Below are 14,581 nucleotides of genomic sequence, written 5' to 3'. Positions count from 1 at the left end.
ATATCATATGCCGTATCTATTCCTTCTGCTTTAGCATAATTGTTCCACCAAGTAAGTGCACCGTCTTGCAACGTGCACGAAGCATACTTTGACTTGTCTCCATTCGCACAATTACTGATTTTGAAAACGGACTCCATCTTTTCAAACCATCGGGTTAGACCGACTGGTCCCTCGGTTCCACTAAACGTCTGTGGTTTGCATCCTTGAAAAGTTTTGTATGAGCATCCGTTTCGTGAGTTTGTGTTTACGGCTGCTGCTTTGGCTGCTGCTTCGGCTGTTGCTTTTGCTGCGTCGGCTGCAGCAATTCTTTCATTCACACGTTTCTCGACTAGTTGCTCAAACTCAGTATCCGACATTTGAGACATGTTTCTTCAATAAACACAACAGAGATAATTTAATCATATAGAATATTATAGGTAAAATGAGTTGTCAATAGTTAATCGTAGCATATTAATAATATGAACCAATTATTATAAAAGTCTTTTCTTCTTATTAGCATTTTATAATTATTTCTAGGGTATTACCTACCCGTTAAGTTCATACATAATAGCTAGTACAAGGAATTAACTACTAAAATCCTAATAATATTCCACTATGAAAAATTATAGCGAGTTACTACATTATTATGTAATAATAATAATAAGAAGTAGTAATAATACAAATAATCATTCCATGCATTTATTATTAATAAACCAAAATAATACAATACCATACAATACTGATATTTTACATATGTTTATTTTACATAACAAGATAGAGTAGCACACATAAGCAATAAAATAGCGCATGGAAGATTTATGGTTGCGAGGTCGTTTATTCAGAACTATCAGAAACTTCTTCCCATTTGGTTCTCTCTGCCAATTGTTTGTGTGCACATGGTCCGACAGACATTCTGGCAGTGTATTTTATTTTTAGTTGGGGTTTTGAGGTACCCGTTGCCTCAGTGGGTTTAATACAATAAGGGTGGTTACGGATCGAATGGTCCTGTTCCTTTTTAATAATTAAGGACTTTTTATTATTGTGGTTGTTTTTATTATCTATAGCAAGTTGGAATTTCTCCTTGTGATCTCTTTTATTTCATTAGCGAAATCCTCCTCCTTACTGATCTCGTCTGATGACGAACTGTCTGAGTCATGTGTAGGAGAATATGATGACGAACTGCGAGAATATGTACCGGTGGTCATGAACCGAAATCTGCCAGGCGTAATCGGCACAACCCGCCTGTCGGTGGTATATCTGGACCAATGTCCATATTTGTTTAGAAATGGACGATCCTCGTTTACTCCAGGGATCATGGGTCCATGCCAACGATACTGTGGCTCCGGAAAACTAAAGCTGGGTGGAGCTGGAACCTCCTCTGGGTTTACCGGGAGTTGAGATTCCCCGACTAACACAATTTCTTCTTTAATAGGTATTGGAACGCCTTTTTCAGTTGTGGATAGAATAGATTCAGTGTCCGATTCTGAGTCGTACAAAATGATAGGATTAGAAGAAGTCATCTATCACATAATTGAAACAACAATTACGTTAGCATATAAATATATCACATATAGTGTTTTTGACCAAATAATAAGTAAAAATCAGTAAAAACAGATATGGTCATAGTCCAGACTCACTAATGCATCCTAACAATTACCAGTTAAACACACTAATATAATTTCTGGTTCCCTATGACCTCAAGCTCGGATACCAACTGTAACGACCCGTCAAAATCGTTATTGACGCGGCACGTTAATCATTGATTCCACAGTGAGGTTTTGACCTCTATATGATACGTTTTGATAAAATATTGCATTCATTAAAATAAGTGACTTTCTAAATATAGAAAGTTATAAACATGTGGGCGAGTGCTTAGGTATAAGCAAAACCCCGAAATACATAAGTCTTTAATTTACAGGTTGACATCACAGTCCAATTATTTATTACACAACGCAGTTTTATTTTGAATGCAATAAACTTTGTACAAAGCATGAGAGACTCCATGCAGGCAACAAGCACATCACAGCGGAAGCATTCTAAGGACCTGAGAATAAAACATGTAAAAAAATCAACACGAATGTTGGTGAGTTATAGGTTTAATTGCTCGAGTCATAAACATATATAAAGATAGACCACAAGATCTCATCAAAAGTTTATCAATAGATTCTACATAACAGAGCACCCTGGTAACTAAACTTAACGCTATAGTGATAATTACCCCATTCATTTTAATACACGCAAACCAACGTGTCTTAAACTCAAATAACATACGTCCGTTAAAAGGCTAGCGCTCTAGCTCGGACGGGGATGTCAATCCCTATGGATCCATATACAATTACTCGCGCCCACCAGTCCACATCCTATGTACTGGCAGTTACTAGTTACCAAAGCTAAAGGATTTTCGGTTCAAACTCAGTGTAGAATTAAATAAGTAAATACTTGTGTCCATAGCGTATAAAATAAAGTGCATGTATTCTCAGCCCAAAAATATTTAAAGCATTTAAAAAGGGAGACTATAACTCACTGTTCAATATTGAGACTCAATATTGTAGGCAAATTGTGTAGACGTAATGATGGTAGATGACTGTATGGTTGGCCTTGGATTCAAGAACAATACCCCGAACAATACCCAATACTTCCTTAGCTTAAAGCGGTTTGAAACCCGAATTAAAAACACCATTGTATATACCTTATTATTATTAAACTTAAATTTAAAATTATAATTATAATATAAATATAAATATTGATTAAAGAAAAAAAATGTAATTAATACGTCGAGTAAACTGGCCTTTTATAGGCATGTTTCCTGATTTTGGTCCCCATGCGATCGCATGGGTTTTCAGTGCTTTTGCCATGCGATCGCATGGCCGCCTGAACCCCTTTTGTTTGCTAGTTTGTCGACATCAAATAGTGTTTACTGTAGCCCATGCGATCGCATGGGTTTTCAGTGTTTTTGCCATGCGATCGCATGGCCGTCTTTTCCGTTTTTGTTTGCTAGTTCGTCGACATCAAATAGTGTTTACTGTAGCAAATAGTGTTTTACTGTAGCAAATATTGTTTTACTGTAGCAAATAGTGTTTTACTGTAGCAAATCACTGTAGAAAAGTCGTTTTCACTGTAGCACTGTAGCAAAATACGGTTTCACTGTAACAAATAGTGTTTTACTGTAGCAAAGTCATTTTTACTGTAGCAAATAGTGTTTTACTGTAGGAAAGTCGTTTTTACTTGTACATCTTATAATATATATATATATATATATATATATATATATATATATATATATATATATATATACATACATACATACATATATGTATATTTACATAATATTAAATCATATAGAGAATTGGTTTAAATTAGTCGAAATTTTTCGGGTCATCATACAACTTCACGAAGTAATTAATAATTATAAATAATTAATTAAGAATAATTATCAAATAAATGATTCAAATTCATAATTCATAATAATAATAATAGTTGAACTCCAAATTAGTGGTTAAATTAAGAAAAAACAGTTATGACATCATTAATCAAATCAAGAGTCAAAATTCAAGTTATAAACTAATCTAAATGTTAAAAAATGTGTAATTATGACTATATATATATATATATATATATATATATATATATATATATATATATATATATATATATATATATATATATATATATATATATATATATATATTCAAAAGTTCAAACGATGTATAAAAAGATATAACATGCCAATACATTGAAGAAGAAAAATATAACTTATATGTCACACATTAAAACCCACGGCTATGGATTCTGTATGTAATGTTGACGCTAGTAGATTAAACTTAAACTAACTATCGAACACCTTCGGTTATGTAAATTAAGACATAAAGTTGCCATCAGAGGCCCGTGTAATTCCATCATAAATCAAACAAAATGAGTAAACCAAAATGTCGTCGCCAAGGATTTTAACTAATAAATGGATACTGAAAAAGCATCCTTAACTCATTAGTCGCAACCGAAGGTGAACCACATAATCACTAAAGCAGACCTGGACGAAAAGGTGCTTTTTTGTATTTATTTTTTATTTTTTGCAAAAAAATAATAATATAAATAAACGGGTTCGAAGATTAACAAGGTACAAACCGGTACAACTGGGATCAAAATATTACCCACGTAAACACTCGCAACATACAGGAAAACAAACAAACAAGCTAACCATATTAAATCTAATCACCAATAGGGTAGAATTGAAAGCTAACAAGGTAAGTTCAATAACGACCAAGGCTACAACAATAAGAACCCGAAGACCGGTAAGAACAAACCATTTCTGACGAACATAACAAGTCTTCAGGAGAACGCCAAAGATCATAACATCTGTCGTCTGACGCGGTATGGAATAAGAAGGAATTGGGTAATTGTAATACAATTAGTAGATTTTCATTGCTCATTAAGCTATCTTATTTTCCAAGTTATTTTACTTTATTAAGTTTGAGATAAGAACTAGAATCCTAGTAGGTTTATTTTCTTTCTAGTAAAAATAGGGTTAACAGGTTTATGTTTCGTAACTTAAATTCTAATAAAATTACTCTCTTTGAGTTTTTTGTTTTTTGTGTGGAACGAGTATTTGTCTTCCACATATCGTGTCCTGCATTTGTTAGTATCAGAGCAAATCGATTCAACATATCAAAATTCTGTTTGGTTGGGTCTCTCCTAATTTTGGAATTCGATATTCTGTAAAAGAAAATTGTCCATCTGATTACTGTTCATTGTCGAAAAACGCAACAGGAACACTATTCATCGCCGGAATAACACGTCAGAAACACTGTTCAGCGTTAAAAACGCGTCAGAAACACTATTTAGATTTTTTCCTCGTTTCATTGGCCAGCGATAGGGATAAGTGGGATAATGATCTCGGTCATGCTCTCAAAGACATCGAATCGATGAAAGTCTTGGTTGAGGGACTCACTACCCATGCCAAACGTTTCGAGGCGAAAGTTCGAGAATTAAAACTGAACCAAGAAGGAACAATGTTTCAAGTCGAACGCACGGAAGAGGACTTATTGCCGCCAAAAGATATCCAACTATTGACGCTAGCTAATGATAAAGATGAAGCAACGTGTACTGGTATACAAGGTGAAGATATAATAATGATCCCTAATGAGCTGGAAAAATTACATGTATCACGAGTGGTCGATGAAAATGAGTTTTCGTCGTTGTTATTAAGTTTAGTTGTCATTATAGTTGATGAATTAACTATGATCGCTCAAAATGAAGTCGAGGAGGTTGAGTTCAGCACAACGGCATAGAAAGACTTCGGTGACACTAAATTCCAAGAAAAGAGGTTTCATGTTAACAAACAAGTCGTGATGCTTAATGAGTTTCCAGTAGATACACAGTTGAACTTGAAGATGATATTCAACAAGGATATTTCATTGGTTCAACCGAGTTTAAATCACCCATTGTGAAATCGAGATCGATTAGTTTTGAAGAATGGGAGAATGACGCGGTATGAAATAAGAAGAGACTTAATCCGCAAGTAATTGAGTGATTAAAATAATACTTTAGTAGATTTTCCTTGCTCATTAAGTTATCTTATTTTCCAAGTTATTTTTTTTATTTGGGATAGATTAGGAATTAGAATTGTAGTAGGTTTATTTTCTTTCTGGTATAAATATGGTAATGTATTTATGTTTCATAGCTTGAATTCTAATAAAATCACTCTCTTTGAGTTTCTTTGGTTTTATTAAACACTTTGTTAATTGTGTGTAACGAGCGTTTGTCTTTTACATATCATGTCTTACATCACTGTGACACTGACCACCACAAATCTCCACTAACCGCCAATGGAGCCCTACAAAAAATAGCTATATCCCCCACCTTAAAAACCAGATCTCCACCAGGGAAATAATCAGCAGGTTTGTCCCAAGAGACGAGACTGAAAAAGGGGCCGATGATCAAACCTACAGATACGAGCAATCAAACTGACGACCAAAAACCCACCAACAGCCACCTCACCCCTGCCATACTAAAGGCTACCACCACTAACAGTGTGGCGAAGCCACCACAATAAACGGTAGAGAAAGGCAACAACTGCACCGTTACACCCGTCGTAGTCAGTAAGCATCCATCACCAACAAGGTGGTGAAACCACCTAGCCACCAACGAGAAGAAAGCTGGAAAAACACTACCAGATGGCTCCGGTTAGACTAGAAAGCCTGAAGATACTCACGATATGCCAAAAAGGAACGCACCGAACCACACAAACCAACCTTACCACAAGAATTACGACAAAAGAAGCCCATGCCGTCGAAACAACCAAGAAAGGCCAAAAAAATAAGAAAAGGAGATGTCCGAAGAAACATAGAAGAAAAGAGGAAGAAAGGGTGGAAAAGGGAAAGAGAAGTCAAAACCGGACCTCTGGCGAGATGCAGATGTCGGTTGCAGTGCCAAAATAAAGTATGATTTCGGTGAAGAAAGATTTCTTGTAATCATAAAATTATAATCTCTTAATCTCTTATATATAATGTGTAAAAGTAGTTAAATAGTGTCAACGAGTGGTGAGGTACGCCGAGCGTTGTTATGCGAAAGGTGAGACAGTCATCTGGCAATCAATTACAACACAAATAAATTCCAGAAAATTAAAATATTAAAGAATTATATATAACGTAACTTTATTTACTTATTTTTAATCTTATTAATTATAGAAGTTGATAATTAATTTACGACAACTCGAAAGGGGGGGAGTAACGTTTGCAGTAATGCAAGTTAATTGATACGTTGTACGTGTCTTTAAATTACTAGTAACAAAAAATTATACTTAAAAACGTAAAAAATAACTACAAAAAGCATAACCAACGTAAAAAAATAAAATCAAAAGTTGTTGTTTTAGGTAAAACGACAATTCATAAGCTTTGAAACGACCATAAGCTATGAAAAGATCATTTGAATAGTCTATAGACAAAAACACGCACTTAAGAAAGTCATTATCACATGTTATTTTTTACCTTTATATGTCTAAATTAATGTATATAAAGGAATGTTATATAATTATTCTTATCTATCAGTTTAAGTTTAAGTAGATTATTTATTTTTGCCAGCCTAAAAAGAAAATTGAATTATCAAATCAGGATGGAAATTAAAAATAAATATATTCAATAAAAAGTAGAAAAAATATATGAAAAGAGCATTTTTTTTTGTGTGGCTAAAATCACGATAACATTAATACAAAGCCTTTTCATCAAAAGATGAAAAATACGAACAAAATTACAATCGATTCAAAAACATTGCTATGCTCAGAAGCAGTAAACAATCCCTAAACACCAAAATAGAGTAAAAGTTAACTAAAGTCAAGCCAAGAGCAACGGGATCAAGAAAACAATCCCGAAACACAAACATCAGACAAGTAGAAATGGAACCACCTAAATTAAAACAAATAAACTAATTAACAAACAAAAAAACAGACCGAAGACGCACGAACAAATTACCTAACATCAAATTTACCTTTCCGAGTCTTGATGATCGGCTTGACGACCACCTCGTCAACCTTTAAACGATTACATTTCTTACGCGCCCGATTTTCAATTGCCTACGAAAAAACCTTTGTCAAAGAGCTTCTGATAACAATGCCCGACACGGATGGAGGAATCAAACCTTGTTTCTCAAGACCCTCGAAAAAACCAACTTCCCGATGCGATTCTTCACCACAGTCTTCATCTAAAAACCCCAATTCATCTTTACCCGAACAACCATTCGACGAACTCACATCTGAATTTTTGAAATAAACCCAAACACAGAAGCAATCAGCACCGACTCATTTTAGTAAACACTATATTCATAGAGGGACCAAAGTTTTCATCGGTTCCTCATGTAACCCATCTAATATACCTACTTCAGACACAGTACCAAAGTGAATGTCAAAAACATTACTACCTGCTGAGGAGGCACGTCCGAAGTATCCGAAACCATACCCACTTCAGTCGCATCAGGAACAATAGTGGTCTTCACACCAAAATCATCTTCAACCTGAATCCCACTAATCATAGCCGCTGCCTCTTCTGCAACTTGATCAACACATGCCTCAGTCACCGAACAACTAGCTACCACATACCTATCTGTTGACTTCATTGAACGTTGATCAGATGCCTAGAAAAGAGCATGGTGTTAAATGTATAACATTAACTTACATCGTAAATCCACTATTAAACACCTTTGGATTTTGCCTTAAACGTTACAAAAAAAACATATTTTTTAGTATATAGTATATGTAATACGGAGTAACACGTAAAAGAAATAACAAATTGTTAGGAATTGTACTTGTATAATTTATAATTTAAATTAAATTAAATAAAGAACCATTGGGAAGGAGCGAAGGGCTCCAATGAAGCGTCCAAACCCGACACGTAGCAGACCACGCGCCGCCCTCAACAAAAAGACCATGACACAACCTTCACAACTGCAATCCCAACAGAAAAAAATATCCGATTCTGATAGATTACCTTATTTTTATTTTTTTTCTTTTACTATTAATTACTCGTATAATATATACTTATATTCAAATTTGAAAAATGTAAATATAGTACTTTATACTTGAATACGACTAGTGTGTACGGAATGGTAAAGTGTCTTCATCATCGTACGATCCGCGTTCAACACCATATCGGAATCACAATATGCACATTTATGATCTCTTTAATTTAAATATTTTTTAAGGGCAACAATTATTACCCCCTCCCTTCCATATTAATTGTACATACACAAAAAAATACACAGTTTAGAAAAATATAATATAAATACTTTACTTTCTATTTCTTTTTCAGTTTTACCCTTATATTTTCTTTCTCATCTAATCTTATTCACATACATTAAGGACATAAAATAAAACTTAAGCATTTTATTCTTTTATATTTATGGCTTCATTATCGTACGGTCTACGTTGAACACCATATCGGAATCACAATCTGCACACACACACACACACACACACACACACACACACACACACACACACACACACACACACACACACATATATATATATATATATATATATATATATATATATATATATATATATATATATATATATATATATATATATATATATCATTAAGGCCACTAATCATTTATTACTGTAATATAGTAAAGGAATTATACAAATTCCACGTATCTAACCAATCGTTACATATATACTCGATCAGAAGCTACCCGAAATAACAAACCAGACGCATAGCGAGAGGTCGAGACTTCTACCAAGTAGGGAAGGGATCGAGCCACAGTGTTGGAACTCAACGACAAAGTGGCCTGAACCAACCCGTTTAGACCCCAAAACCATGACCCAACTTTGATGCTCAAGTAGCAGTATACATAAGAAATAAAACTAATTAGATATCTAATACCTATATATGAAGTTGTCTATATAAGACCGAGGGGCTAGTTCCGAGAGGACTATGCACTTAGTAGTGAAGTAAGGTTGTATGACGCAAGGAGCTAGTTCTGAGAGGACTACGCACTAGTTAATTTGAGATGATGGAAAATTGCGAGGGGCTAGTTCCGAGAAGACTAAGCACTTGTGTTGTTGGATGTGAGGGTGACTTGGGGCTCCCAGATTGCATCCATGCAAGAGGGTGTCGATCACGTTCACGAGATGGATGGTTGACAATTAATGTGTTTACAATGACAATATGAGGCTCAAGTGCCTAAGAGACCCAGTTATATGATAATTTGTATTTATGAGGCCAATTTACTTACCATCTAACTCACTTTGGTCATGTAAGGTTTTGTTATGGATTTATTTAATGTATGCAATGTTGTCACAAAAATTGGAAACGCTTGGCATTGAGCTAAGTTGCAGGTTCGAATGACATTTGAAAGTATTATGTCAATTGTTGTCGTTTCTGGCAAGTAAAAATGGGTCAAATGAGCTTTTTAATACTAAATATGATGTACCAGTTTAGGTGCGCCGCACCATATAATAGCTAAAGCTTCTGACTTCGAAATTTGGAAATTTAGTGATCAGGTGCGCCGCTTTTCCTCTCAGGCGTGCAGCACCAGTGATGTGGTGGGCCGTACCATCTTGCAGTAAAAAAAATTCTCTACTTTTAGTTTAAGGGCGTCTCAGGATGGCTCCCCGAAAATGTCATGGATAATGTGGGACTTAACAATCCTACCATTCAAAAAGGGCGGGTTTTATATTTGTTCCCCAATATCAAAAAATTGAGCATTATTAGGTAAGTGGTGGTGGAGATTAAAAATTGATAACAATTCGCTTTGGGCCCGAGTAATTAAAAGCATATACGGTAGGGAAGGTGGGTTGGGCCAAAATTGTTCTATAAATTCTAAACTTTAAAAAGTCACATGGCCTGCCATAATTCATTCAAGTAAATATCTTTCAAATCTTGGCATCCCATATAATTCCTCTTTTAAACGACTAATCGGTAACTGCAGAAACACAATGTTTGGAAAGATTCATGGGTGTATAACACCAAATTAAAAGATAAATATAATAGATTATAACGGCTTAATGTTGATAAAAAATCTCTTATCCATGATCGTTTTTGAAAAGACACCGTTGGCTTATCTTTTCATTGGCATTGGTCTCACACTATCTCAAGTAAATTGCAAAGGGACCTTGCCAATATTACTAATGGTTTGTCGAGTTTTGTTTAGCATCATAGGGATGTTTATGAATGGCAATGGACACTAGATACGAGTGGACTGCACACGGTTCATAAGCTATCATAATTAATAGAGCAAGCTCTCCTGTACGATAACAGTGGTATCATTCCCACTTTAATCTATAAAATGGTTCCACTCAAAGTTGGGTTATTCATTTAGCGTGCTAAAAGAAAGAGATTCCCGGTTCGAGTAGAACTTGACAATCATGGAATTGATTTGGATTCAACATCATTCCCTATATGTGATGATGGCTTAGAAAGTGTAGATCACGCGGTCATCCTTTGTAAATCGTCCAGTAGGTGTGGACTCGAGTATTCAATTGGTGGAATCTAGGACCTCCATCAAATTTAAGCTTGGCTGAGACTTTTCTCGATAATGGTCATTCATTTTCCACTACAATTGTTAAAAACATATGGCAAGTGCTTAAATTAGTGAAAGGTTATTTTATATGGAAGTATAGAAACGCAATAATATTTGGTAAAAACAAACTAACAAGTGTTATGCGCATGAATGAAATACAAATCAAAAGTTTTAAGTGGATTTCAAACCGATCAAAAAGGTTATCCCTCGATTGGCACCGTTGGCTTAATGATCCCATCTCTTCCGATGATCCCTTGTTTTGCATATCGGGAATTGGTTAATGCACTTGATAATGCTGAAGATGATTTACCAGAGTTTGCTGATCTGTTTAAGCAGCAAAGTGATGAGGTTTTGAACATGAAGGTTGATGAAAAGAGAACTATTGAGGAAGGTGAATCATTTGGGGCAAACAAAGTCCTGGTTTCGCAAAGTGCCACTGGAAACCAAGTACAAATTGTTTAATGATAGAATAAGTAAAGTGACAGGTGGAAAGATACTGAGTTGTGCGTTCTTCAAGGATTTGGATTTTTATGCTGTGGGAAGGGAAAACGGTGTCGATTACTTCAAACACGCTGTTGATTTTAAGACACTTTCGTACTTTGAAATGATGGAGTTGGCCCGTTTGCCTCTGCTTTACCATGATACTGATGGTTGGGGTGAATGGATGCAGTAAAGATTAAGAAAGAGTTTAATTATGGATGGTCAGTGTTAGTTCCTCAATTTTCAAAGATAGATTGTGAGATATAAGCGTGCAAAGATGATGAAATATGCTCCAACTCACAAAATGCCGCAAAACTTTGGTAAGAAGTTCAAGTGGTGGTATTATGACTGTCGAACTGAGGAGGCTGTGATTATTCTGGGATGGGGAGGTGATTTGAATCAGATTAGGATATTTAATCCGAGATGGATCAGGAATTTATGCAAGGCGGATATAAAGGTGTTAAGAAGACATCTGATTTTTCATGAGCTCCAAAACATGGAGCATGCAATCCAGTTCAACTGTGTTGTTTCGACATGTTATGCTTATGATTTGTGCACTTAAATTTTTATCTTTTAAGCTGTGAACTTTTGTGATCTACGGACTTGGATGTTTCTTTAAATTTTGATTTGGTTGTAATAAACTAATTTGAATGTTTGAACTATTTGGATACTGAACTGTTTGGATGTTTGTATGGTTTGCATATTGTTGAAGGTTTAATTTGATTGATATATAATGAACTAGGTCCTAGGGGGAGTTTGTTGGTGCATGAAGTAAGTCCCGAGTTGATTATAGCGTATTCGTGTGTTAAGACTTAGTAAGTACTTAAATAAGCGATTGTATACGTTAAAGTTATCATACTTACGGTTGGTGTAACCGCACGGATGCAGGTTGCATCCGTACGGGTACAAGTGCAACCGTACGGGTACAAGTGCATACCTTATTTAATGTTGATTTCGAGTTCATTATTATGATTACGAACCATAAACAACTAGCCGTGATTTCGATTCTAAACAGGTTTAACACTTCTAGTAAACTATCTACAACATCTAAAAGTTTTTCTTTACTTTAGATCATTCGTATTCGAGTCATTTTTGATATAAAACTCAATATCGAGTAATTCCGCACTCGATATTGAAGATTAGATCGATTAATACCGTTTAATCGTTCATGCACATCACTTAACACGAGGACGAAATTCGGACTGAAAAATGTCATTAGACACTAATTGGGAAACATTTACGTTATTAAGGATGAAAAATGCAATTTTTAAAATACAGTGATGAAAATGAAAAAAAGTGGACAAATACATGGACGATTTTGGCAAATTTGTCTTTTTTTTTTCTTTTTTTGTTTTTTTTTTCATTGCTAAAAAGTGTTTTGGGATAATTGTAAAGGTAAGCGACTGAAAATGAATGAATACAAAAATGAGGGACCAATAATGTAAGTTCTAACCTAATCGCTTTTCCCAAATTGCATTCAACTTTCCCATTGTATGAACTTCAATTTGAATGTTCGATTAAGATAATAACTTGCAAATCTTTGAAGATTTGTGTGATTTACGCAGAATCAGTTTCATCAATACCCGTTAATTCAACCAATTTTGTTCTAGGTGGTATGCTACTCTTTAATCAACACTATAATATCTTCTATATCTATTAATTCATACTATTATCACTAGCTAATAACCAAAATCGAATTATGTGTTTATTCATTTCTGTACGAACGTTACATCAAATGACTGAATTTGATGCAATAACTATGGCGTTCTTCTTATCTTTATCCATTTAGTAATAGTATGGAATATGGAATTTGCAGAACGCCCGTTAGGTGTTCGATAAAATGCCTAAGTGAAGAAATGTGTTTTCATCATTGTATAAAATCTATTGACTGAAATTAAGGAAGATTCGAAAGACATACACTTTCTTTTTCTGTTTGCTGATGTATGTATGTGTGTGTGTGTTTATGTTTCTTGTTAGAAATGGAGAATGCAATACAAGCAGAGGAACAAACTTGTTTAGGAGTCAAATCAGACATTTCTCATGTGAAGAAACTGTTGTTTAGGCGAATGCTGGTGGGTGTAAGCGATGGGCGGTTTTTCATGGGGGCATTTTATTGCATGGATAAGCAAGGAAACATTATTCTTCAAGATGCAGTTGAGTATCGCAGTACTAGAAGATCGTCTCCTTCACCTATGGAACAGCGTGGTCTTGGTCTCATACTAATTCCGTTCACTTGTAGGACTTCTTGTCATGTTGATTGCTCGATTGATGAACAACTCTCGTTACTGTCGCTTCAGGCTCAAAAGTAATCCAGTTGACATATCATTTAATATCTGTAACGAAACAGAGTTTTTTATTGTATTCAATTCTAGTTAGAAACTATTATGTGCTTGAGATATATGATTTAATAGATAATAATTTGATGATACTATATTGCATTGAGAGATACAGGCACTACAACTATTGTTAATTTGTTATTTCATATTAATCTAATTTGTGTCACAAACCCATGAAAGAATGCGCTTGACTCGTAGATAGAGAACTATATTGTACGACATGACCAAACTTAGACCAAATGAAGCCTGAACCAGTCCCTTCCACTTTTGCTTTCTGATCATCTACCATCACAACATCATCAGAGGTTTTTGGGTTATCAACAAATTCAAGGTCTTTAATGAAAACCACCAATGCTAGTGTTTCTTAAAAGATTCAACGAATGTATGTTAGTAACATCAGAAGAAACTAACGACTAACATACATGTTGGCATACACTTTAAAGAGTCAATATTGCAGTGAATTGGTACAATACTTAACATCAAAAGCCAACAATAACTGAGTTTGATTCTACCATTTTTATAGCGTCTCATACTTTTTTTTAACCTACTTATTGGTCCATTCGGAAGCAATATATTTATCCATAGAACAGTGAGGGAAGAGTTTATCTATTGTTGGGGTGTTTCACTTTGGGTGAAGAAATGACTCCTCTTTATTTAAGGATAGGGGAATGATTGTTTACATTTTAATTGTAATTGGGACACTATAGAATGATTGGTCAATGAGTTCATACACCTTCATATTGCTCAGATTACAAGTTTCATTTGGATGATGT

The 14,581-nt window shown here is 34.8% G+C and overlaps 1 protein-coding gene across 1 annotated transcript; it reads left to right on the top strand.

Annotated features, from left to right (window-relative positions):
* Positions 1-13,454: 13,454 nt before the first annotated feature.
* LOC139871501 (uncharacterized) lies at positions 13,455-13,921 on the top strand. Its single transcript, XM_071859205.1, has one exon. The coding sequence runs from the start codon at positions 13,539-13,541 to the stop codon at positions 13,779-13,781; it is 243 nt and encodes an 80-aa protein (XP_071715306.1). The 5' UTR covers positions 13,455-13,538; the 3' UTR covers positions 13,782-13,921.
* The last annotated feature ends 660 nt before the right edge of the window (positions 13,922-14,581 follow it).

The sequence above is a fragment of the Rutidosis leptorrhynchoides genome, chromosome 1 (genome assembly GCF_046630445.1).
Source record: "Rutidosis leptorrhynchoides isolate AG116_Rl617_1_P2 chromosome 1, CSIRO_AGI_Rlap_v1, whole genome shotgun sequence".
Taxonomy (NCBI): Eukaryota; Viridiplantae; Streptophyta; class Magnoliopsida; order Asterales; family Asteraceae; genus Rutidosis; species Rutidosis leptorrhynchoides.
The sequence above is the reverse complement of the archived record's forward strand: the minus strand, read 5'-3'. Positions and strand labels throughout refer to the sequence as shown.

Bases quoted from the DNA above. Each gene is read 5' to 3' on its own strand.
- LOC139871501 (XM_071859205.1), top strand. From the start codon at position 13,539: ATGCTGGTGGGTGTAAGCGATGGGCGGTTTTTCATGGGGGCATTTTAT.